The 27493-nt window shown below is 42.4% G+C and overlaps 1 protein-coding gene across 4 annotated transcripts in view; it reads right to left on the bottom strand.

Annotated features, from left to right (window-relative positions):
• Positions 1-21550: 21550 nt before the first annotated feature.
• Positions 21551-27493, bottom strand: part of Optix (optix) — a 46713-nt gene continuing 40770 nt past the window's right edge. The window contains exons 2-3 of one of the 4 annotated variants that reach the window (XM_018513458.1): positions 22891-23289; positions 21551-22736 (exon numbers count right to left, since the gene is read on the bottom strand). In XM_018513458.1, coding sequence (XP_018368960.1) covers positions 22322-22736; positions 22891-23289 — 814 coding nt within the window. In that variant the 3' untranslated portion in view covers positions 21551-22321. The remainder of the gene's footprint in view (positions 22737-22890; positions 23290-27493) is intronic. The other 3 variants (XM_018513460.1, XM_018513459.1, XM_018513461.1) reach the window with 3 other exon arrangements.

Below are 27493 nucleotides of genomic sequence, written 5' to 3'. Positions count from 1 at the left end.
CAAGATCCTTTTAGTGATTCAGCACTATTATATATTCCGATCTCCCATAATTATCGATACATACGTCAAATCAAGAGAATTACATACCTCCTTCGGTTTTATCTTACCGATGATTCATCTTAAATTACGGACAACACTTCCACGCGTCTTAAGTGATTGCCTGATAGGATTTCGCACCTCCGGTAAATCATAAAGATTTGCATTCTCGCTCGCTCGCTCCTGCGCTGCGCCCCCCATCGATGCCCCCGGATTGCCTTTCGAGTTTTGCTCGAAAAGCGTCTTGTGATGTCCGCTTCTCGCGTTCAATGAGTGCATTGGATCATTAGTCAGTTCGTGTCTAACGGGCATATCGAGGAACGCGCTCGCATTAGAGGACGCGGGATGAAGACGTTTCGGGTGGTGGAAACTCCTTTCATCAATTATATCGTCGACGTGCGGGACAGTAGCCGTTCATTAAAAGCGTATATACGCCGCTGCTCGTTGCACGAAGAAAAATACGCTAACGATACCGCTCGTGAACGTGTTCTGAATGCCGCTCGCGTTCACGCGCTTCACCTTGTGTATTCGTAATCCCCCCGGCTCTGCGTCTGATTCCCGGGTACGAACGCGGCCGTCTCAGGAATAATGCAAAGTGTGGAGTCACCCTGCGGATGGTAGTCACACACAGGTATCGCTTCTGCTTCTTATTTATATAAATGACCAGCGCATAACTCGGAGCACCCGGCGGAGGACTAACGCGCGCGCCTGTTTCCACGACGGGTATATATATATATATATACACAACAACGCACATACGTATACATACACATACGTACGTACGTATATACACTCTGGACTTCGCGTGTTGACTCGATGATAAATTAATTGCGACGTAGAACTAATGTCACGGTTAACGGCGAGATTTCACTTCGCCGCCTTTCGCAATCTATTTCCACTCCGGGATGAAGTAACTCCGCACCTCTTCGTTTTCTTTGCTAGAAGCATGACAGGGACGCAATACGGACGTTGCGTCTTATTATATTTTGTCGAAGGAAGAGATACTTTATGACGACTAGCGTGCCACACTGTTGTGATTTTGGGAGCGACGATTTTAAATCTGTCGCCTGTTTGGAATGTCCGTGCACGCCACCGGCGACCGGTCGCTCGTAAGTTTAAACGACGTGGCGGATGGATCGGTTATGGTGTTCATTGTTGACTCGTCACGGCTTTCAAGGGGTGCCTTCCTGCTTGAAAGGACCATAACTTGTCACGTGGAGCCCTTGGACTACCGTGGCTCGAGGACTGCGCCCATCTCTTCTGCTCGGCTAATTGAAGACGGCAAATCTTAAACGCGCGTTACGTTACCAAATTACAAAAAAATGAACCCTTTGCAACGAGAGAATGATATTATATATATATTTTGCTACATCTGGTCGCGGATTATTTTGCGGAATGAGGATGATTTGCAAAATTCCGCGCGTGTAAAGATAATTTTAAAGAAATCTCTACTCTCCTGGATTATTTTTTCGAATATACCTCCATTTGATACGGTCGGTATTCTAATATCGTTTCCTTACGATATGCCTGACGTCTTTATTCCAAAGGATTCCCTTTTCGTAGCGATGCTCGAGAAAGATTCGTTTCTTTATCGTATGTATCTACCCTCGAAATAATAGGTCGCTGAACCATAGGGCTTGGTTAACCCCATTTACTTTTCATTCCCGAAGAAAACCCCGTGTTTCTTTTGTCGAAAACAATCGTGCCGTCCTCGTACATAAATGTATATTGCGGTTCGATGGGAATAGCATCGAGATGATTCAGTGTTTCTCATTCGGCTTTAGAAAAAAAAATTTATTTTATTCTCTTTATATATTTTCAGATATAGATTTTTTAATAAGCTTTCCTTATAATAAGAATGATAAAATTTTAATTAATAAGATAGATTAGAAGATTTTTGGGGCACAGAAAGTAGAGTCAAATATAGAGTCAAATTAGAATCGAAGAACAGATAATAGTTTTAAGTCTAACAATCTTTGTTGAAAAATCAAAAGAGATCCAATATAAAAATGATGTTCCTTTCAAATTTTATCATCGACTTTCATTTACAATTATTTTCATTCTATTGATTCACAATACGCGCGATAGATTATACTTATTTTCGAAAACTTGCTGATTGCTCGCATATTTGCAATGTATCTGCCTTTTTTCTATTTTATATCCAGACTCCGGGCGCGACTCATGATCGAGTCGATTGTAATCAGAGCTCATCGAAAATCATCCAGGATCTGGCTGGGTGTATGGCTGGTAACCGATGAATATTAACCAGCAAACAGCGGTGCGCCGACCGCCACCCGAACGAAGCGCGGTCGTGTCAGGGGAACGAGCGGGGGTTGGGACCGAGGGGGCGAGAGTGGACCGCGTTAGAGTAGCAGCGAGTACCGGGAGTAGGAGGGTACATATTCATGACGTTAACGAGCCTCCGTCGAACGTTTAATTCCGCCAACCGCCTGAGTTGGGTTAGGGTAACTCGCTCGGCAAACACGAGCCCTAACTAACCGTGCATCTCTCGGTCCTGTGCTGCTGCTTTCCCTCTCTCTCTCTCTCACTCACTTACACACATACACACTCTCTCTCTCTCTCCCTCCCCTTCCTCTCTCGTTCTTTCTTTCCTTCTGTCCGTGGTTGCGTTTCTTCGCTTCTGGCCTCTGTCCTCTGTTTGTCTTTCCACACTGTGAAAGAACGACTCGCGAGCGCTTGCTTGTCACGCTGATGAATGCAGGTATTCCGGAAGTTCATGCGAACAGCATCACTAGTCATCGTTTCTAATCAGCGAATTCGGATAATTAAGTGTTTTGAAAGTATATTGCGAATATTCTAAATTATTCTAAGCCCAATGCATTTAATGCGAATTAGTCACTGATTCACCGGTAGAAATGGAGATAACATAATAACGTAAGCAATCGCGGTTTATTATCAACTGCAATTTTATACGTTTGTATTGTTAGTTTGTGCGAGATGTATAGCGTAAAGTTTGAATCATGAAAATGTTTCTAGCTTATACGTGATGATCAGACATAATCTGTTCCTTATATGTGTATATATATATATATATATATATATATATATATATATATATATATGCTATATGGATAGCTAGAATCAGGTATGATCCATGTAAATTTAGCTCGAATCATAATCCGGCCTGATAAACCTGACTGTGGAACGAGCGAAAGAGTCGAGTCGAGGAGGTTAATACGTTTTGCATCGATCAGCCACGTCCTGCACTCGATACTGCGGAACACTAACACAGCGACGGGGATGACCCAACGTAGTTAACACGCAAGCTGGCAACGAGCGTGGGGCTGAAAGGAGCCACCCTGTGTTACATTCCAGCGATCGGATATCTGGATCCCGACTTCTCCTGAGACGTCTTACTTATAATATCATGGGTCCGGCCGTGCCTCGGGTTAACGTGTTACTGGAGTGACTTGCGACTTGGTAATTTCATCCCCGGCGTGGTGCCTCTCTTTCCATCCATTTCTTTTTTTTATTTCACGGCCTACTACCTCCATCGCCATCATCATCATCATCATCATCATCATCATCATTATCATCATCATCATTATCATCAGCATTATCATTATTATCATTATCATCATCGTTGTCGTTGTTGTATTCGTTGTCATTCTTGTAGACAGGACGGCGGAACGTTTTCACCAACACATCTTGGATATTACCGCTGTCTACACTAAAGAGAGAAGGAGGAGGATAGAACCGTGGTACCGTGTTTGCCTACAAACAATCCTCTTCAACGTAACCTCGGTCTCTCATATGCATTTCCTCCTGCCATCTGCGTCTCTCGCGATCTGTCCTTGTTCTCGAGATGGAGCTGGTGTTAATCCGGTGTTGGGATAGACGTCTAGGAACACATTTTCCCACGTAAGCGCGCGTCCTCTCACCGGCTCATTGTTCCCGACGACGATTGCCGATTCGACCGGATTATGCTCGGTGCAATTGGACGAGGTGCCTCAAAGTCCTCGGCATATTCTCACGAGATAACAACGAGGATGCCTGGCCTTTCCTCGACCTGCACGATCGCGCGAGTGGAGGTTCTCGTTCTATCGGCTCTCCTCTTCACGGATTATGCACGTTTCGTTTTGGTAAGCGTAGGCGTAACAGCGACCTAACCCAGCCGTTTTAATGCGGATCAACATTGGATTCGTGTGTCGATGGAGATGCAGCAGATATCTAGGATGCATTTTGACAGGCGGACCTTTTGTTTTACTCTCGACGGGATAATGATAATGATGACTGAGGTTTTTTTCGGGGTGTGCAGGCTACACCATTGTAGTTCATAGCGCGGTATATCCTCGTTGGAATACAATATGAGGCGATCTAGTGTACATCACTCGCGGGTGGTGTTAGTGGCGCCAGAGATAATCCTCGCGATAGTTTCCCCTCTTTCTTCTCTCACGTCAATCAGGATTGGATTCGGTTTAGAGCTCTCTATAGCTAAACCAGTCAGATCAGAGGTGCTCAAATGGAATTGAATAGCCGCGACATGGAGATAGCTCGGAATCCTGCTTTCATTGTTTTAAAAATTCATCATGACACACACATCAGATAAACGTTTCCATCGCTACCATGTATTTCTCGCCATCAGCGAGAAATAGCTATTACTATGTCGGGATATACAACGTTATAAACACGTTGTTATAAACCGTTATTCCATTCTCAAAAAGATATTCAAAGGTCATCGTTTTATTTCTCGAGTTATCTTTAAAATTCAACACGATTTGAAATCGAAGCTACAGTACGACGTGGCATCTTTGTCGAGTGTCGCGCTGCGCTCCGATTTCAGAACGTACACCTACTGAATTCTCCAAGATAACTTGACGAATGAGAGCTTGTAGAGAGTACCAAATATAATATAAATTATTTCTCCCCGTACATTTCGCGTAATATACTCATAGACCAGATGTTCGCAATTCATATTTAATCGCGTTTCCCGGCACGCATTTGTATGATTAAATGGCAAACAATCTAAATGCTATAATCCGAACGTCCTTCAGGCACATGGCACCGGGCGTACCTCCGGTTCGTTACGCTCGCGTCCTCCGCGTCCTCCGCGGCGGTTCTTCTTGCGGAAAAGTCGCAGGCACGCACACTCACTTGAGCGGTTCTCGTGCGGCCAAGCTCTAGGTCTGGCGTGGCGGAGGGTACTTAATGGCTATTTAATTCCTAATCCAGCCGCGCCGCCGGCGCTACTTTCACGGTAATCTGTAGCCCGTTGCCATCTTCCTCGAAAACAGAAATACAGCAAAGACGGTCTAATCCACCGCATCTGGGATTCATGAATCCCTCTGGCTCCTCCGCCACCGCCGCCACCGTCTCGTCCTCCTCCTCCTCCTCCTGCTTGCTCTTCCTCCTCCTCTGCCTCCTACTTCCTCGTCCGCGAGAGCGACGGCGAGAACTCCCTACCCGCCTACCCCGGTCTACCCAATCGGCCGGCGGCTCCCACTCTTCCACTTTGTAGAGAGCTACTTCCATATTTACATGGGAGGTAGTCGCAAAAGCGAAGTTAGCGCGGCTAAGCTGATTTAAGCATTCGTTATTATAATTCTTGGGGAAGCGCCGCGCGGAGCTAACCCCGCCGAGAGAAGAGCTCTGTACTCTCAACTTCTCCTGCCATCGCGGCTGGGTGCGCAACTCCAGGAAGATCTCGATTTGCGAAAGGTTGCCCGCGGTCGGCCCGCGGTGTCCTTCGGCTCCGTTAATTTAGTATGCGAATTAGCCTGGACTTCTACCTTGTGACTCTTTATTTATGCCGTAGTTTATTTCCGTCGTGGAACCCCGCATTGTAGAGCGCGCATACTATCTTCACGCCGAAGACGATTCACTTAATTAAGTTCTAGGATGAGCGAGATATGAGCGCTCGTTGCTGATCTCAAATCGTTCGCACTTCGTTACTCGTGTGGAAGACAGATGTAGAAACGAAATTACGAGATGTAGGTATTATGATGTATTTCTTATGATGTGGTTCATACACAGTTTTACGCTACACAATATTAAATTGCTTTGTTTTTCTTCTGACAGATTCCCTCTAATAATATATTAATTATTTCTTGACTACTATGTGATGTAAGAAAGAAATTGTTTTTTTTTTTATTACCTCAGAGCTCAGAGTTTCACATCTTGAGCGAGCATCCGAAAAATATTTTTAAAACACGATAACCAAATTCAGGCATGTTGCGCGTCTTAAAAACACTAGAATTGACACCGGCGCAGTGATGATTTTTTGATGAATCTCGTCGTTAGGTGGTTACATAATTAGCAGTCAAGCAGCACCTTTCACCCTGTTCCGTCTCCTCGCGTTCTGCACCTTGCGCGGTCCGAGCGCGATAATTAAGTTCGGTCCTTTTAGCACGCGCTCGTTTCTAGCCTAAAGGTATCCATGTCTTGGCGCGGTCCCAGTCTTCTCAACTTCGAAATCCATCGTACGCGATTAATTTCCCGCGGTCCCCTGGGCGAATTTCGGGCCCCGCGATCGCCTTCGCCGCCTCGTCCGTCCGTACTCTTAATTAATAACCAAGGCAGCTGCCTTAACGCGCTGACGTCATTACCGATCTTTTTGCTATCTCTCTCTCTCTCTCTCTTTCGCTCTCCATGTGTCTTTTTTTTTCTGTCCCCTCACCCCGGCCTTTTCTGAGATATCGTCGATATACATCATCAGCACCACCAACTTGGAAACTCTTAATGAAGCTGTGCACCGGCCGTGGCTATGCTAAGTTCACGTTCGAAGTCTGCGAAGACGGGATGATCGTTGTCGTCGAGACGAATGCAGCTCGCACCGTGAAATTCGCAAAACAAATGCCGCTCGTTGATGCTTCTGCAGGGCTGCTATCGGCCGTGGTAACCACGTTTCTCTTTAGGGTAAAGGAACTCGTCGGAGCGTGGCTCTCGAATGCGAGCCAGTGGATGCGTAGTAATGGCGATAATGATGATGGTGATAGAGGCTTTATGGGTCTTCAGAAAAACTGACGGCAGAGTGCACGTGAAAACGTATGAAGCGTGGTTAAGCGGACTTGATGTTGGATGCTCGGCTTGTTGCTAAGTTAAAGCGATTGCCCGGTATCTGGCCGAGCGCAATCTTAAGTTATCATTAACGATTAGAGGAAATGTTTGTCTCGTTTCTCTGATATTACACACTTTGACGCATTTGTGGAAAGGTTTGTGATAAAATATAAAACAAAGAATTGTAAAAATTATAACGATAATAGACACAGATCGTAATGAGTTAATTTAAAAATAAACGAGATAAACGTTATAGTGCAATCAAGACGAAATATCTCACCAGGACGCATTGTAGAAAACATCGCAGGCTGGTGTTGGAGCGTCAGGGGATATCTACTCCTCGAGTTGTGCGTTTTGTCGGTATCCCTGGTCCGCTATAAGCTTAGGCACGCCGGAGCTCGATAACGGATGGCCGGTCGTTACGGTAAATGTCTCACTCGGGGCCTCGAACGGCCGATGGAGACCACTGGGATAATGATATTATTACGGCCATCTTGATTCTCCTGGGCTACACTATCATCATACGTCACCCGTTGCGCGCGCGGTCGTGCTGAATCCACGCCGTATTACGGGCATATATTTCCTGGCGTGTCCTGGCGCGGGCAGTTGCTTTTTGCCGCGCGGTTACAAAGTATGATGATCCCGGCGCGGACGTGCCTGTTGATGAAATCGTCAGGACGCCGGCACCTGATCGCGACCGCGGTCTGACTTTAATATCGACGAGGGGCCCGGTGCCAGAACCAAATGCTCGACTTCTTCGTGCGAGATGAAGCAATTTGCGCGCGGCGCATAGCCGCCGCAACGATCTCCATTCCGCCGTTCGTGCCGCTGCAGCCGCTGCAGCCGCGCGGTCGACCGTGTCCGATCGTTCGGGACGAGCGTAATTGATTAGCTACTTAATTCGGAGATGAATTCCTACGGTCGTCGCCCGAGCGCTATACGTTTGATTATGCGGGAAACCGAGTGCTCGCGAGGATAACGCGTGAGTCTAATGACCCGTGAACAGAGAAAGATGGCAATCAGATGTGTATATTTGCGGAAAGTTTGCGATTTAAACCAAAAAAAATCGCGCGCAAAGATGATACCGAGCAAAAGTCATAATTTCATAGTTTATACGTTCTCTAAAATAGTAGGATCCGTTGATCGGGCAATAATTTGATATACGAGAGAAATTACGTGACAAGGGTGAATGTATAAGCACGGGGACACACAATTTTTGATCGTTGACGGATACGAGACATACGTGTCTCAGGAAATTACCGCGTAAGAGCCTATTTTAATCTCATCACGTATGTAGACGCGCTCTCGTTCACGCGATCGGGCAATTTAACACTCCGAAAAAACACGAGGGGTTTCGTGAGAGAAACAGAGAAAGGAAGATAGAGAGAGGGGGGGAGGGGCCCCCCTTTCCTCATGTAGCTTCAAATCCATGGATCAGAAGGCACGTGCCTTCCGCGCGCGTAATTATCCGCACGAAGTGCATGCGTCAAGGACTTGCCTATAACGCTCTTCACGTTCATATGCGAATGTGGGTCAGCCTGTTTATCAATCATTCCTTAATATAGCTTCGTATCTCCCCCCCCTCTCCCTCTCCCCTTCTATCCATCTTCTATGCTCTATGCATCGAGGCTCCATGTGAAGATGCATTGATGAGTGTATGAGCGCTTATTGTCGGTATTATTAAATTTATAATATACGGACACCTCGGTTACGCTAATAATACTTCTACGCTATGCCTACCTGTTTTGCACTGCTGTGTCGTAAAGGATGTTATATATATATAGAGTGCATATGATTATTGAGTAACGTATAATTGAAAGATAGAAATATTTCGCGTCTTAATCTCAAGGATAAGTCGTTTTACTTTATTAGCGTGATGAAAAAAAGTAACGTACTTATTTCGTTATGATTTATTAGTATGTCCGATATATTTCGTGCATACATACATAAACGTTATTAATTGTTAAGAATATTAATCGTAAAAATTATAAATCACAGCAATCTATTGTTGATTCGCGAATAAGATATTTTCAACCGGATTTAACGAACGGTTATAAATAGCAATGACAGACAAGGCCGACCGAGAATCGATCTAACAATATCCTCAGAATATATTTAACCAATTGGCGCACTCCAGTGACGATGCGATTGATTCATCGTACGGTAATTGATACGCGATTAGTAATAATGCATGACGTAAGTCCCTTTCATCGTGTTGCACATTTAACGGAGTCACAGTCGTCGAATGTTTTTAGCGCGCCAGGACAAAAGCCGAAGAAGCGACGAATTAACAAGCGGAGACTGCGGTTTGACTCCGTTGCCCATCATAGAATCGGAATTCAAGAAGAGCGCAACGCGTTGGACAGAGATGGAACGAAAGACAGAAAGTGGATAGAGAGAGCCTCGAAGAAGAGAAAAGAGGCGGACGTAGCCGGCCGTCAGCTTCAGCATCCTCTCTGATGAATTACTCTTCGTTGATCAGTAGTTCTCATCCGCTCGCTCTTTCGACAATGCGTTTTTTTATGATACGATACAGGCCGCACTTTGTCTCCGTTGAGAATCTCTGTCTATCGTTGATGAGGATTACTGGAGCTTTCTGATATTGTATTTCTCGTAGCGATTTCTCTCTCAGATTGTAGTTACTACACCCTGTACATATTGCGCACGCTGTTCTTTTTATGAACGCTTAGACGTATCGATAATCAGTGGTAATACGAGTATTCATGTCAATAAGAGGATTAGATTTAAAAGGTAAAAGCGACACACCATCTTTCACAGCATATTAACGACGAATAAAAAAAGAAAGTAATTAATTTATAGGTAGCATTATTGTTTATTAATAATATTAAAAAGTATATATGAAAAAGATCTATGTATTTTTTATTTGATTTCAAGTGCATAAAAGTTTTAATATAACATTTTATTGATTAATGTGTTATGACCTAATATGACTCGACAGATGCACGATTCAATAATCGCGACCTCGCTTTCAAGTCACTTGCGCCGGCTCGTCTGTCGCAGACATTTCGATAGATCGGAATAGATCAGGATACACAGCGGTCCGTTCAGAGAGCCACTGCGACCTTCTGATCAGGATCACCGGAGATGTCAGTCATCCTTTTGTTCCCCGATACCGCGCCTTTCCTATATCCTGTTTCAGGGCTCGCCGTGTAAACTCCCCGGCACGCCGCCGTCATCGTCGTCGACGAACGACGAATGACGGCGTATAATGGGTCGGTTAGTGCGCGCGTCGGGGGAGGAACTTACCGATTAACTCATCTACCATGGGCATTGTTGCCCTCAATGAGAGGACACCGGTCGCGTTTATTGTGGGTATCGCGTTATTATACTAACCTAGTCGCCTTTGTGCGGCGATATAAGTTTTCCGGTAGCGGACCCTCACGTTCGGTGAAGGTGATTTACTGACGAACCGAATTGATTCGGCCGATTTGCGAGTTCAAATCTATTGGTCGAGGGTGTCTCAGTTGCGAGAGGTTGTATTAATTTACTGGCGCAGAATCGGTGGGATTAATGGAGTTAGTTGTGCAAATAATTCATGCGCCACTGTAAAATACTCGTTAATTATGCACTGAGCTGGTTTGCGATTCATGGCACTATACGAGCTTGGATTAATAACATATCAAACTTCTTGGTATACTACACTGCATTCGCTCAAAATTATTTTATGATTATAATCTGTATGCTACCCTACTGCCGTTACATGCATGGTATGTGCTCTCAATAACAGGTGATAAAAAGATATGAAAATTCAAGCGTGCGCATAAATGTTGGTATACGTCGAAAGAAATTTGGACATGCACTTTTCGTCGCAAATTAGAAAGTAATCTGTACTTTCTCTGGTGCAAATTGCAGGTAATCGACGCGATAAATCTACGATATATGGACGTCGAGGTGTCATTAGTAGGAAGATTTTAATCATGTGCTATTAATGTCGCGTTAAGGACGAAGAATAAGGCAGCCAAGATGGATCATTGTGGAGCTCATCGTGTCTTCCAAGGAATACGGACGTTTCTTTGCGGTAAGTATTTCGTCAAAATGATTTTATTTTGCTTGACATAATTAATATACTGATGGCACGCGATGTAATTATTGTACTGACGGGAGTAGTTTAACGCTTTGACCAAACATCTACGAATAACCAAAAGCACAATTAGTGTCAGCGTAAGACTGCTGAAATTTATGAATATTTGACGCGATGCGATGGTACGACTGACCGTAGAATGATTGGAAATATAAATAATTATGGAATATCTATATGCAACAATGCACACGTAGCACGACACACGAATCGTTCATGCACTAGATTCTACGAATTATCGCAACTGACTATGGACCAACCTCTTTGCATCTTTCTTGATAAATATGTTTTGTTAATTACCCATGATATTATTTATTGTAAGAAGACATTTTAATGTCATGGCGGGTGGGAGGGGAGAGAGATTTATGCGCACAGTTTTCCCTTCAAACTTGAGATAATTCTGCTCGAAGAATCTTGGCGCATTCGATCCCGCGAGCGTGCAAACTTCCTTCTCCACTCGGACGATATACCAGAGCGAGATGGAAGTCGAGGTGTATATACTCCTGTGCCGGATAAGTATCAAGTATACAGGTCGGGCAGATATAGTCGGCCAGTATCGACCGGGTAGCCAAGTTCAACAGCCAATCCCCGGCTGCGCATTAAAACCACGCCCTTTATTTCGCGGTTGCATTAGCCACATCTCGCGAGCTGTATTTAAGTTAAGATGGAATACTTAGTTTCTTCCATCTTCATTCGCGAGAAGGAGAAGGAATCGTGACGACGATGCCGTCGCTCTATAGGTGCTGCTGAGTTGAAAGCGGAGAGTGACGGCTTTTATATTATTTGCCACTGGTGTCATTGAATTAACGCGCTTCTCAAATTATTTCTATGGCGCAACAAAAACGAAAAAAACAATCGGTATTCGAGTCGGTTATTACATATAGCGAAAGATAAATTTTATTATTGTAATAATATTTTTATTAGATATATTATTTTGCACTTTCTATTATTTTATTTTTATTATACTTGCTGTTTCTCTCTTTCTCTCCTCTCTTGTGCTTACATTATTAATGATAGATAACTAAGATATAAAGTCAAGTGCTAAGTATATTTCTATATTTATTGTTTTTTCAAATTGATTATACATAGATTAAGTATCGGGATTTTAACAATTTCGTCGTTGAATTTGTTGATAAACTTGTCTCGAAAATCTACTGTTATGTGAAATTGGATAACTGCAGCGCGAAATTAGCGGTGTTGATTATTGTACAGGCTATGCGAGCTGGTTATTCATGGGAATTCGATGAGAACGAGCCCCGCAGCAGTAATATACAAACACCAGAGCGGCTCGCTGACGATTAATTGAATTCATTTGATCGTAACGAGGAGGAATAATTACCTCTGACGCGCCCGTATACTAGTATTACAAATCATTTGAGAAAGTATCATTAAAAGCAGCCGCAATCGTAACAGTCCGTCCTCTAATGTTGGCAGCTTAATAAATCGCTTTTATTAGAATTAATATCAAGTAATATAATATAATAATCGTCGATTGATCAAGGGAGGATAATAGAACATACTTTTATGTCGAGAGAAATTTTATTATGTGCACATTCATCCCGCCATTTTTCATCTTGCATGAAGATTTTACATAACAAGATTCAGAATGTATAAATGTTTATAATCACATCATCGTAGAAAAATTATTCTTTTACACTATCTGGCAACACCAAATCATTTTTCGGTATAAACAAGTGTAGTGCTGTAGCAATTTTTCACAAGATATATCATGGTATTTCGCGCGACGTGGATTTGTCAAATTTACAACCATCAACGAATTCGCATTTACATAAGTAAGGAATTCGGTTTGCTGTTAATAGAAGCATGAATAGAGGGGATGGCTCGAGTCTCAGGACTTCGTAAAGGATATCGGGTAGTAGATGGAATGGAAGGTGTACGTCGGTATAACGGGTCGAAACGAAGGAACAGAAAGCTCTCGTTAATGAGCTTCCTCACCCTCAAAGCTTTGAAAGCCGGTTACACTCGTCTCACTCACCCCGGCGGAGCGAGAGAGCCGTTCAATTCAAAGCTTCCAGGAAATTATACGTCTGTTACCGTTCTATCGCGAGCAAAGGCTCAAACCTGGGGCCTAATAGCGGCAATATCGTATTTTAATCTCGGCTCAAGGAAGTGCATTTGTCATTCCCTTGTCGCACAAAGGCTACTCGTTTCAGAAACTGCAATCACCCGACGAAATTATTCGCTGAATTCAGCTACAGTCTGCACCTCTCGCGTAGATTGAAATTTGTTGAATCAAAAATAAGTATAATCCCTCTGGCGCGATATCTGAAAAAAACCGCTTTGATTTGACGTCAAGATTACTCTGTAACTTTTATATATATTTAACATAATGACATGCAGCAGTTCCTGGAAAAATCAGCATTTTTTTTTTTTACATTTAGGATAATGAAACGTTCTGCCTCTTGTACAAATTTTAAAACACAAACTAGGTTAATGCGAGTATATTACAAAATTCTTTTCAATTTTTTTTCATACAACTACGAATTTGAATTTTATTTTCATTCATAATTTATCTTTTTACGATTTCAATTTCTATCAATTTCCTATTTTTTGAATATTCGTTATTAATATCTAATGCCATCGCTGATCGCTGACAGTATACATTATGGAGCTCGTTGTAATTCGTTTTCGCAACACAAATTTCTTCAAAGTTTCTCGCGACACTTCGGTGTCTTCTTGCCGTCGCTCGTATCATCACGTGTGCGGGGTGCTTCGATTTTCCATCGCGGCCTCGCTGAAAACGCAGGCATTACGAGAGCCATCTGGCCGAGATGACACTCCGCGCAAAGTATTTTCCATCGGCGTGACAGAGTTTGGACTTTGTCGCAATGCCGTCACGGCAATTTCTCCGGGGATGGTTACTTACAGTGTTGGCTTAAACAACATACTTAACCGGGCTACTTAGTACTCACGGGGGCGCAGACGTACCCCTTGCAATAATAACATTTCGCCCCCTTTAATCCGCGGCCTGCTGTTAGTCCTTGGCTAAGTATCTGTCCTTCTCGTTCCTAGCGTTCCCGTTCCATCGGGTGCAAACCCCTCTTTCCTCGTCCTCCTGCAGCCCCCGGGCGAAATCAAAACACGGAAAAGCCGATACAGTTTTGCGTAATACCCTCGTCAGGAAGTTCCTCGCGGTGTTTTCTATCCGTGTTGTTAAGAGCGGTCTTCTAGATGGGGAGTGGCGTGAGAGGAGCTGTTTTGTGTACAAATTGCACTAACAATGGCAATAAGCTTAAACGATTTTTATTTATTTCCATTTGCATTGGTGAAAGTCTGCTTAAGAAATAAGTATATCACATCGATAAATCGAAACTAGTGTAATATGTTTTCCGATTATGATACTATATACTTGTAAGATCTTGGTTTCCTTAGCTGTATAAAATGATGTCAATTATATTATAATTTATATATTATTGAATTGAAGATAATTAAAAAAATGATACATATATATATCCAACATTAACAAAAAGAAACAAAATTGAAAAATTTTTGTAACAATTTATTAATACATCTTTAAAAGCTTTAGACACGATTCGATGTTACACTAAATTTTTACACTAAAATCTACATAATTTCAAGCGATTTGGTATATTTTCATATATACCAAATCGCTTACTCTCTATGGCACATTATGACGATTATTTAATTTGCTTCACGAATAATTGACCGTTGTCCTCCATTTTGATCGTTGACCAAATCGTAGGACGATTAACCAAATTGCAGCGCAAAATGCAATTTCGTCGCAACTCGTGGATGTCAGGATCGTCGGAAATTCTGACATTTCGCTGGATCCTGCCAAACGTCATGATGGAAGCATGGGTATGGATGGGGGGATAAGATAATGCGCGGTAAGCGAGGTGTGGGCCCCTATATAAGTTCTATGGAGTTGGTAGATACCCCGCCGGGCACAACATAAACCCCATAGTGCTAAGCGGCTTAGTACCTCGTAAGGGCACTGACGCCTGACATATCCATGTATACCCTGCTCCAAATTCTCGCGATTCAGGGAAGGCTTCTTCCGTGGAGACTTGCTTTTGTCCTCGAGCCTTCCAGAACTTTTGCAAATCCCATTCAAAATGTTTCGCAATGATAAAACTTTGGAAACAATTGTTCTAATTCCGAGATATTTTTATCTAGATTTTTATACGAGGATCCTATATAATTCCATGAAATTCATTTAACTAAAATCAGTCGTAAAAAATAAGAGAAAAAAGACAGAAATTTACAAAATCCGATCTTATTTAATTGTTGTTTCAGGTGAATGAAAATTAATTGCGTAATAAGAGAAAAAAGACAGAAATTTACAAAATCCGATCTTATTTAATTGTTGTTTCAGGTGAATTGCATTTAAATATACATAAACATGCACTTACTTACCATAATTGTCGATATGTTTAAATAATTCGATTGTGATAATTAATTCGATTATCCTTGACATTATTGTTATAAAATCAGTACATCAGTACATCATTTGCTTTACAAGCTATGGCTCTCTATTTCTGTAATATTTTGTTTTTCCCATGAAGTTACCGCTGCCCCGTTATGGAGGTACCAAGGGTGACGCGTGACACACCCCCATTGAAATCCCATGCACGGGATATACTTAAATTAAATGGACGCCGGTATCACATTATGGCACAGAATAGCAACTTATATCTAACCTCTCATTAACCCCGTGTGAACCTGGATCAGGACCCCACGTGAAAACCGAGACGTCGATTTTCAAACTGAAAATCTGCAGAGGGGTGTTTCATTACGGGTTACGGCGAGATGCGAATGACATTTTAAACGGACTCGTATGCGCGAACGTTGGGAACACACACATTTTTCTCATTTTTAATTTCCGTTTTCTATAACAATTAGTCAAATTTGCAGATTATTCCATATAATCATCGTACAATATTTTAATAGCACATTTTTAATAATACTGGAAATTTTAATTATAGGATCAAAAATTTTAATATGAAAATATTGGGATTATAACTTTCGCATTACGAGTAATTAAATATTGATCTGACATTTGTCCTGATTTTTATAAATTAATTTCAATAATAATTTGAAGTAATTTTTAGAGTACGCTAAAATTAATAATTATTTGGAAACATTTTGTTTAAGTTGCAGATGTAATAATTAATTAGTATATCGTAAAAATATTCACATTGGAATTTTTTATGAGAATATCGATTGGTTATGAAGTCATACAATATCATAGGTAAAAATACTAGCTTGTCACTAACTACTATTGAGCCAAACCGCTTGTAAAAATGCTGAAAACAGATCCTCTTAATCAAATAAAACTCTTACCGAGTGACGATCGATGTTACAAATATTTGTTGATTTTTTGGCACTAGTCGAGGCGAGAGTACACAAATCAGAGCACGATTCATCGACGAGCGAGCGTGCGCCATTCCGCGTCATCGTTGCGCCATTATATTCCGCGTCGTGATGATTCACACAATGCCTATCTTTTTTTTTTGTGCCGGTTTCACGCTTTTCCGAGTCCTCGTCTGGATCCTTAAGCAGCTAAGAGCCCGTGATCCGCGATCGCCGTGGCCGGAAGAAGAGATCGAGAGCAGGGGTGCAGCGAAACCTCGAAAACTTCTTTACCGCAACAATGGCGTACGCCGATTTTAAAAAGATCGAACGAAGATTTACCGTCACTTTCACACCTCTCCACGGGTCGACCTAAGACCTATAACAAATACCTTATGGGCGTAATCTTGGTCGGGGCCCTCCCGCTACGGTAGGACCCCTGCGCCGGGCCCCATTATGATATCCGCGGTATTGTCGGGGTGTCGAATCTGTCTACAAATAACCACTAGAGAAATGGTTACTCACAGTCTCGCTACTCTCTTTCGCTCCCTTGGCTCTTCCCTCCGTTCCGCTCCCTTCGCCACAGAAGTATACTGCTGTCTCTCGCTCGCTTACTCGCCCGCCGTTCTCCATGCGTGTCACCCTCTTACCCCTCGTCAACGTTCTCATTCCGTCTCTACCATTCAAAGTGGACTACATTATTTCGTTGTAAGGCCTCGACCACGCCGCATTATCCTAAACATCTAAATCCGGACAGCTGGAGCCCTTTCAGCGATTCTCAACTTAGCCCTCGGGGGATGTCACTATGCATATTTCTAAATTTCTATATTAGACCATCGTACTCTTTTTCGAAAATAACTACGAGGTTGAATATCACCATTTTTTTTACACATCACTGTACGTTTAACATAAGTTATAGATTCGTAAATAATGTTTATATTATTTTTCTAATTTAATGGTATCTATAATGGATGTGATATAGTATTTAATAATTTTAATTGTACATACTTAGTTTTAATAGCGCAAATCTGTAAAAATTTATTAAAAATCTATTTTATTTCCTTGAGCGCGATATATTATATTGTTACATACAGTATTTACATTAAAAAATGGGGAGCAACTAAAAATGTTTTGCAAAACTGTTTGCATTAACTCGTTCTCATCTCGAGAGTTTATACTATCTTAACGTTGATGATGAGAACCACTTCCTAATGAATGCGCCAGAGGTGTCAGAGCAGCAACTGTCAAAACACGACCGGCAAGACGGCGACCGTGCCATCGAGTGCACGACGGAGATAAACGATAGCAGACCGAGAGAAAGACAGAGCGGACCTTTTCACGCCATATTGGATATACCTTCAAAACAGTGCATGCCACTGAAGCCTATCGATAATCGCGACACCCATCCCTTTATTCCATCGTATGAAATTCCCGCAGGCGCGTGTACGTTGCGGACAAAACAGACAGTTGTTGCGGGGTAGCGTTTTTCAGTCTCCCTCCCCTTATCGTGCCCTCTTGTCGAGTTATTGTCGATGCGAGCCTCTGGTCAAGTAAACCAACGTTTTTCCACGAATAGACTAAAACCCCACAACTTCGTTCAATGTTTTTTCTGTCTTTTTCCTCTCTTTTAGAGATATAAATAATAAATATTATATAAATAAATATGTGATAATGTTCGATTATTGATCAACATTTTATGTTGCGTATGGATTGTTTAATCAATTTGAGATTTTTATCTTTTCACAGCTAATGTTACCTTTCGTTAGCGTGCCAGCGAAAAGGTAAATCCATTAATTGTTCATATTTTTTTGTATAAAAAAGATTTTTACTTGGGTTTAAATCTGTATTTTTAAAGATGATTTAAATTGAATGATTTTACTCTCTAAATCGTACATCATTCATTTTGTAAATTATAAAATCTTGGCTGATTCATGTTGCGTAGTCGCTTAAAAAAATCTTGTCATGTAATCTTTACGATACGGAGTGAAAAAGGATTTAACGTATCATAGAAACAACACGTTGCCACGTCAAACACAGGTTCCATGATTTCTCTTTAAAAGTCACCGGCTGAAAGCCGCCGCGACAAGCCTGAGAGCGCTACGTAAAAGTTCGCGTATTGCTCCATTCCCCGCATATCCCGACGACTCCATCTTCGTGTCTGGAAATCTATCCAGCTGCCGAGCGCCAACGAAGGGGAGAGACGAGGCGGACGTGCGATAGAAGAGGAAGAAGATACGAGAGAGAGAGAGGCAGGAGGCAGGAGGGGAAAAGAGAAAGCGAGAGAGAGAGAGAGGAAGTGGTCGCATGTGGAGGTATCAGGCAGGGTGGAGTCGACGTTGAGAGAGAACTTAGGCGTGCGCCCTGAGCATATCGGCTTTTCGGGAGAGTCTTGGTCGATGTTCCCTGGTTCCTGGTTAACCCGCAGGATCGGTTACAAGGCGACCCGGCCAGCCGATTGGTTCATTTTGTCAGCGACACCCGCCCACGCCGTGTTATCGCGCAACCACTCTGTCTGTCTGCCTCTCTCTTTTTCGTAGCTCGTCTCTCTCTCTCTCTCTGTTTTAACCGCCTCTCTCCTCTACTTCTCTCTGTCTCGTTTCTACCTGTCTCGCTACGCTTATCTATCCATTCGTCTCTCTGTCTTTCATCATCGATAATCCGGTCTTCCCTCATCGCGTTCTAACACGCGTTTCGTGCCCAATTCGAGCCTACCGGCGAGCTCGCTTTTAACCTTCGACGAAAAGAAAAAAAAATAATGAAATAAAAGATCGTCTGGACACGACTCTAAGATTGTTAACGGCCGATGACTTTGCAATTTTTCAACCCGGCCTGGCGTGGAAGCCGTGCGCGACGTGCGAACCTGTGGGAAGGACGGGACTATTTCAGCAATAACGTGCTCCTTCTTGCGCAGTATCGTTTTAATCGTGGTGCGACACGCGAGCATAATGAGAAATTGCTAATGAGAGGTTTTATAAATAAAATAATAATTACCATTTCGGGGCGCATGCATTTTTCAACGTCGTACAACACGAGAGAAACGCGCGTGTTCCACTTGTGATAGTGATTTCGTTATCACGGGATCGTGTATCCGGCGTTGTCGAATCGCGCGGCATAAATGTTAAGCCATTTTAATGCGTCGATGCGTTTAACACGTTTCGTGGATTATGCGCGAAATTTGCCACTCCGTTTAACAGTCAGGACCGGATAGGATGTATAATGGATGCGAGGATGCGGACAAAATACTCATGATGGTCTGTTGTAATGTCATAATAATCTGTTAATATATTTTCGCGCGAACGTATGTACAAGCGCAAATAATAATAATAATATTAATATTAATAATATTAATAATAATAATGCTTCATTTCTTTTTCATATATTTATATATGTATAATTTCGTATCGATAGTCTTTAGGTAAATTACGTGAGTCTTTTACCTATAGTAAATGTATATATATATATATGTATATTGTATGTATAGTGTACGTACTGTCGTAATATGTTCATATTTATAAGACGGATTATACAAGAATTTTGCTAATCGAGTCTATCTACAAAGAGGAGGGTGAAAGCGTGAGGTTCCTATCGTCTCGCGCTTAATAGGATCGATTAGCCATACTCGGCCCTCGAAAGTCTCTTCTACGCTCTTTTTATTCCCAGAGTGTGACGCAGGCCTTCCCCAAAGAGCCAGGCGAATAATGAAATATACAATGTCGCTAGTTTCTACTTAACCTAACGGGGAGGGAATTGGCGGGGGGAGGAGTGTAAATTGGCTCGTTCGGGTATCGCACTCTTTTCTATAAAATAAAAGCCATGTTTTTTTCTCTCGTTCAAACCCGAGCTGTTCTTGTAGCTTTATCTAAAGTGTGAAGCTTTTTCTCATTCTCCAAAAGATGAAGGATTACACTGATATAGAACACGTGTACAATCATAATAATAACATGGATAATCGAGACATAAACAATTATGCTACGAATGTAACTGAAGTCTTAAAATGGTATTACAAATGCACAAAATAAAAATCATGAGGAAGAGACTATAGACATTTTCGACTCTTCTTATTCTTATATGTATATAAATAATAAATAAAAAAAGAAGAATCGCTGAACGTAAGGTTTATGAAAGTGTATCAGAATAATTTTTGAAACGAAATGCAAAAAGAAAACGGTAATTGGAATGTATATATTTTATAAATGAAAATCATGAATGAAAATTATAGTTTAGCAGAAAAAAAGCACGTGTGATTATATTTGATACTTTGTTTTGAAAACTTTCAAGTTTTCTAAGATATCTGATGTATAGATTTTTTAGCACAAAGAAGAGAGTTATTAAGAAAAAGGAATAGATCTTATTGGTGACCTCAGTAATATGATTCAGCACAATCGTTGTGCATTTTCATTCATTTTAAACAAAAGAGAGAGATACAAAAATGAAGAAGAACTGCTCTTGGGTGTTAGAGAATATTTCATTGCGGCTACGACATTTCCCAATTTCTCAAATATCGATATCGTAACGCAGTGGTTTCTGTCTGTAGCTAGGTATTGGGAATTCGTGTTTTCTGCGCATCGGCCATCGAGTCTTACGATGAAATCATTACCGTAGCGAGTCCAACTTTGAGTTTTCTCGTATTTTCATTTTGTCGCTTTGTAAGTTGGTTTACTACTTCGACGTCCGATGCCGGCAAAATGCAGGATTTTCATATATATAAGAAATTAATATTTCATCGTAAAGAAACAAATTTATGTAGAAAGAAAATCATAGAGTTTCTTTAAATAATTTCAAAATCTCAAGAACACGATATTGAAGAGAAGTTTTTAATCACATTATTCATTTCTTGAGTTAAATAATTTCTTTATCAAATATTATACATTTTTGTATAATTGCAACTGAAACGTTCAACATGATTTTATGTATAACATGTACTATGTAATTCATACAAGTGTGCATATTATAATATATGCACATTAGTATATGTGTGTATATTATATATAATGTAGATAACACAGAAAAATAAAAATTAAATATATTTTCGAAAGCGTTTACTTCTCTCATGAAAATCCTGTACAATTCGCTGGTTGATCAATCAATCTCGGAGACTATTCACGATAGAGAGTATCAACTAGAAAGCGGCGCTATTTACAAACTATAAGACTCACTGCATCTGGTTCTTGGATTTCGATGAATGGACGAATTGGGAACGTCCAACGGAAGTTATGTACACGCCCCGATCGTTTGTTTTTTTTTTTTAATCCGAGAGATTGCACTTATTTAGCGGATTTGCACTCACTTTTCGAAACGTTTATTTCCGCATTTCATAAGAGCGTCCTATCACACACCACCAAATGAATTCTTCCTAAGATTCATAGTGTAGTAACTTTTCATGTCTCCGAGTAGAACTTTCGGCAATGCATCTATGTACTGGTATCGTTGATTCTTCTTCGCGTGCATTATTTCTAGCTCCTTAGATCTGTTTTTTTAGTAAAGCTAACTGTTGTCATCAGTGGAAGAAAGTCATCTTGCTAGATACTGGTTCACATCTTGCATCTATCTTTGAATAATCTCCGTAACCTTATAGATCCTAGTCCGTTTCGTTATATCGGTTCTCGAAACTGCGAAGAGTTCCCTTAGAATGTTGGATCTGCGATACCACGCACACTTATAATTTCCTAGACACAACCGATTCTTCCCTATGATCCATGATGATTCTTCTGAAAACCCCCGCCTTCACAACACCTCGAAACTCTCATTCACGATGTCACCGCACCTGTAGCTCTTTTTCGACATTAAACGATTATCTGTATCGACGGCGTTTTGCGATTCGTCGTCCTTGTCGTATCACGCAGGCGAAAAGGGCCTATGGATCTGCGGTCTCGGATTCGCGGGTGGTGGCGTTGCGACCCTTATCAACCCCTGACCTTGGGACTGACCCTGAGGTGTTGGTTGACGGGGAGGTGGGCTTCCTCGAGACGAGGGGGTATGCGGGCTAGGTACAGCCACCCTCAGCGGACCGGTGACTGATAGGTTTGCCGCCATCAATGGTGGGCTGTGGGCCTCCGATAAGCTGTCCGAAAGACGAGATAGCCCACCGTCCGATAATCGCGACGTTTCGGATATCCTAGATATTCCCTCGGATAGCTGATGCTGGGGGTGCGGGTGGTGTAGTAGGCCTTCGTGCGGATGCAATCTTGGCGGCGGCAAACCCAACGAATCCGGCAGTCTGTAATAGAGTAAAGAAAGAACTGCATTTTCTCTGGAGAAAATACAGTTTAGCAGAATAGTTCGCGATTTATTATGCGACGTTTTTATTATTGTAATAGTATATAATATATATATAATATCAATTTGTATATAATTTACATGGACGTATAAACTCTTGGATAGAAATGAAATCTGCTAAAACTTACCTCGTCGCCGGATCACCCCTGGGTCCTACAGCCTGGAAGGGACTCGACTCCGTGAACCTGAAAATCCCACCACCCGGCATATTCGGATGGTTAGGCTGCGGGCTATGCGGTCCAAATCGGAAGCTCGTCGGTGGGAACTTGAAAGCCGTCGTATGACCGAATCGAAAGTGCGTCTGCGTAGGATCGAAACGGAAGTTCAAAGAGGGTGGTGGCAAAGGTCCGAGAGATCCAAGCGGTACTGGGGACGGTTGGTGGTTCGGTGGCGGCGAGGAACTTGGTGATGGCGGTGATGTTCCTCCGAGGGAAATGTCGGACTCTTCGCTGCTGCTGCCGCCGGGTCCCGGACTAAGAGTACGCCGCGCGTTTCCGTTTCCTTGACCCGACTGTTGCTGCATTCTGCTGCAAATAACGTATAATTCGCGGTTATTAACCGATATTATCGGTGTATTAAAACAAGATTTAAGGAATCTTGTAAAACCTCGTGGTTGTCGTTCGTTAAGAGCATTCAATATTTTAGTAATCGAAGAAAAGACAACAAGCAATTTAATGTAGAAATAAAACTTTGTATAATCTTTCATAAATAATAGATGCGATAGAGTATGACAACATTAGAACTTATTAATAGTTACAATGTAACACGAGGGAGGAGAAAAAAGAAGCGCAGCGAGAAATAATAATTATAATATTACTAAAAATTCTAAAGTCACGACGTATTATTCCACATGCCGTATTTAATTTCGAAACGAAAAGAATAAAAGAAGAATGGATAGAAAAAAAGCATCGTCGACTGCACGAAGTCTAAATCGCTTATAGCTTTTCAACAAGGGCGAAGGCGCGTGTGGTCGCGATGGGAATTTTAATTCGTTCCCGCTTTAGGTGGCACATAAGTTGTGGACGTGGTGGATATGCGCCGGTACTGAAAACACTTTGTTTCCAGTCATCGCCGCGCAGAGAGCGCGGCCGTAATTAATGAGCGCGCTCATCCTTCCCAGGTGGAGGCGGCCGAGGATTCACGGGAGAGTAACGACGATCTCCCGACGACGGGGCTCTCGCATAAAGGAGGGGATCCACCTCATTACTCGGCAGATCACGTATAGATATGGGAAAACATGGTAAACTTCACACGCGCGCGCGAAATGACGAATGACCATGCGTTAGGGTAGCCGAGGTGTTGGGTGTATCGTCGGAACGGAAAAGATATTATTAAGTCGATCTTACACCATTCGCTGCCTTGTGGTGTAAAAAAACGTGCTCCTCCTAGCGGCAATTAAGAATTTATGTGATATCCCAGACCGGATTGATATTAACTTGTTGAGAGCCTGAAGCCTCGCGAGATCACGCGCGATTCCTATCTTGGGAATCAGGTTTATCGAATCGTGGGTAGTCGGATCGATCGACGGAATTCCACGATGGGAATGCGAACGTTGAAGTCACGGCCGGAAGTAGCGGAAAACGGAGGTCGACTCGATAAATGTCATCGAGAAAAGCCGTTATTTCGAAAGCGGACGATCGTGTTTATCGCCTATTGACTCGCGATTGCACGATGGGGGGAGGAGGAAAACCACCCCCGCTTGGAAATACAAGGATGACAAGAGCGCGCGCGAGAGTCGTTCGCCATTCTGTTAAAGACAATGAGGCGTCGCGGTCGTCTTAAAAGCCTCTCGGCCGCAGATCGATCCTGTAGCGAGGCTTCCGAGATCCTCTCGTATTTTCTTTGCTAATCGAGTCTCGAGTCGGACCCGTACTGTTACCACGGTAACGCCTCCTCGAGAGGCGGAAACGTCGGATTGTTCGACCTGTCTCTGTCTCTTTCTCGCGATCAGGGGGAAAAAAACCCCGATCGCGATGAACGGTAACCCCGAGACGAATCATTCGTCCCCGAGAAACGCGTTCACGATGCAGATCGATCTCTCATTCGGAATATCTACAATTTTTAATTCCACCGAGAGAGATAATAAGATTATTGCAGAATATTTCCTGTTATTGTACGAAGTTCAGTGTTTTAGTACAATATTTTGATTAAAACTGGTGCTTGTGTGTCCTTTAAAATAAATTCTGCAATTATCATTCTGCAGAAAAGAGATCTGGGCAGTGGTAAAAAAAAAAGAAATTAATGATATTTTTTACGACCCTTATCACGCTCGAAATATGAATTCTGGCGCTTCACCTAAGGTTATTTAATTAACACCACAAAAATACGTCTTGCATTTTACGTGAATATTCATGTAAGCTCCCTTTTCATCGCGTCTAATGGCGTACTCAGTTAGATTAATATGACACGTCTGCGTACAGGCGAATCCTTCCGACGCGACGCGCGACGGTGGTGTTGAAATAATCTCCGATCGTACGTAGCAGGTACCGCGACTGAAGAGCTAAAAAGTACGCGATGTGTTAATCAGATGAAATAGCGTCATGTACTTGCCAACGCAATCGGGACTTGATCGTGGCTGAATTATACTCGTGAATAATGAAATAACCGACCGTGAATACACGCGCCGTTCGATTTTGATTTTGCGCGAGCACGGTCATGGTACAAAAGACAAGAGCGGCTATTAACACATGATTCAAGATCTGCTATCACAAGCGGGAATGAATCGAGTTCCGTTTTATTACTTGTGCTTTCAATTCTCTGTTCACTTATCTCTCGTTTGTTATCTGATATCTGTTCCGCGCTTATACATATTATATATGCATTTATATCCCTCTGCTTTTTTATCTGCCGGCAACTTTTAATATACATATACGCATACGTTACGTGTTTTACCAACGCTTGAGTTCATATTTTTTTATTTATCGCTTCGTCGATGCAGCAAATAACACGTGTACAGTTTTCATACTTTTGTAAGTTTCGCGTTTTTTTGTTTTCGCCTCATTCTTTCACCCACGCCATCGCCTTTCTCTTCGTCCCCTGCATATGTGAGACATCCGACGCGTTTTAATTATGCTCCTGGACCGCTGGCCTTTATCTTCGCCCTTTCACGAGATACCCGCACGAGGCGGTACGACTTATTATGTGTGCCGGGGCCTTCCGTCCCGTCCCACACGGTGTTCCACGGTGATCGTCCATTGAGATCGTCTTAATGTCGTGGCATTAAAGCGCGAGGACTCGGGTGTCAATTTTTCGGCACGCATAAAAGGAGCGTTAAAGCTCTGCGGTTTAAGTTTCGATGTGCCGGTCCGTTAACACTAATTGCGTTTCGATAAGCGAGAAATCGAATGGTTTCGATATGTGCAGCGACAGCAACGATTTCTTCACTACAGTGGGTTTTCATGCCAAATTGAAGTAATTCATAAATTAATATGATATTCTGAGTTACAAAGAGAGAAAACTATGTAAATTAAAATACTGAATTTCAAACAACTTGAGGCGCTAAATGAAAGGGCGATACTCCTGCAGATAAATTCGAGATATTTTTCCGTTGTAACTGGGAATATTATCCTTGACATTTAGCTGGTATTTGATTTTCACTCTTCAATTATGATAGTTGAAGCGATGAAATATTGTATTCAATCGTCGTTTAATCCGATCACCTGTACGCCTTCAATCCATTAAATCAGCATGCCCATAATGCTTGTTTCACAAAGCTATTACTTATGAATTTACACATCTTCGTAATATCTTTTAAATATTTCTATCAACGCTAATAAGGGATTAAGCGCGGATCCATCGGGGAGCCAGTTGTAGAATAATTTACGATCGAATTATGCCAGTCTCCTCTCTTCTCGGAGACCAACATTAAATTTTCCGCCCATCGATGTTCGGAAAAAGATTAATGAAGCGTATGTCATTATAATTACCATCCGGACCAGTAAATAGACTTTTTGCACTTATACATTATCTTAGCGTTGATAATCTCAAAACAACACAAAAGTTAAGACAATTCTAGTAAAGGATAACGAAAATATCTCTTTATGCGTATATATAGACATAAAAGGAAGATAACGTTTGATATGTTTTTCTTAGTTTTTAAATTCTCAAAAATGTTCATAACTCGAATTTTTCGCAAATTTTCGTTTAATCACTCGTCCGAATAAAGACGCGTAACGCGAACACGATTCGTCTCTCCGCGGTTCGCTCTTTTTTTCCGCGTGCACTAAAAACGATTTCGTATGCACTTCGTTATGCATTTACGCGTTGCTCGCGCGCGCGCGCGCGCGAATTCGCGTGGCGAATCGCAGCGCCGAAAGAGCCGCGCGATGGCAAAGGCCAACAGGTGACGTTGTACTTTCGGCGGGAGACGCGGCGGTGATTAAAAAAGAAATTCATCAGCGCGCCGGGGGAAAGTATCAGGTGCAGCAGCGACGGACGAGAGGGGGACGGTTGCACCGTCGCCGTTAAAGTATTTATGCCGCATGACGAGTCACTTTTGGAATCCCGCCGTATATTATAAAGTATTATGCACGGGGACGATGACCAGGGCTCAAACCGTGACGGAAGCTACTGTAATTACGCGCAAGATGGTCGTGCGTAGCCGACGTTGGTAGCCTCCATTGATCCCCGATCGAGAAACACGCGGTGAAAGGTGTGCGGCTTTTGTCCCGGACCTCGGGGAGACAAGTGTCCGGCTTTATTCGAATTATTCGGAATTACGCTGAGAAATTG

Source organism: Trachymyrmex cornetzi, unplaced genomic scaffold (genome assembly GCF_001594075.2).
Source record: "Trachymyrmex cornetzi isolate Tcor2-1 unplaced genomic scaffold, Tcor1.1 scaffold47, whole genome shotgun sequence".
Lineage (NCBI taxonomy): Eukaryota > Metazoa > Arthropoda > Insecta > Hymenoptera > Formicidae > Trachymyrmex > Trachymyrmex cornetzi.
This window is presented reverse-complemented; position numbering and strand designations above follow the sequence as displayed.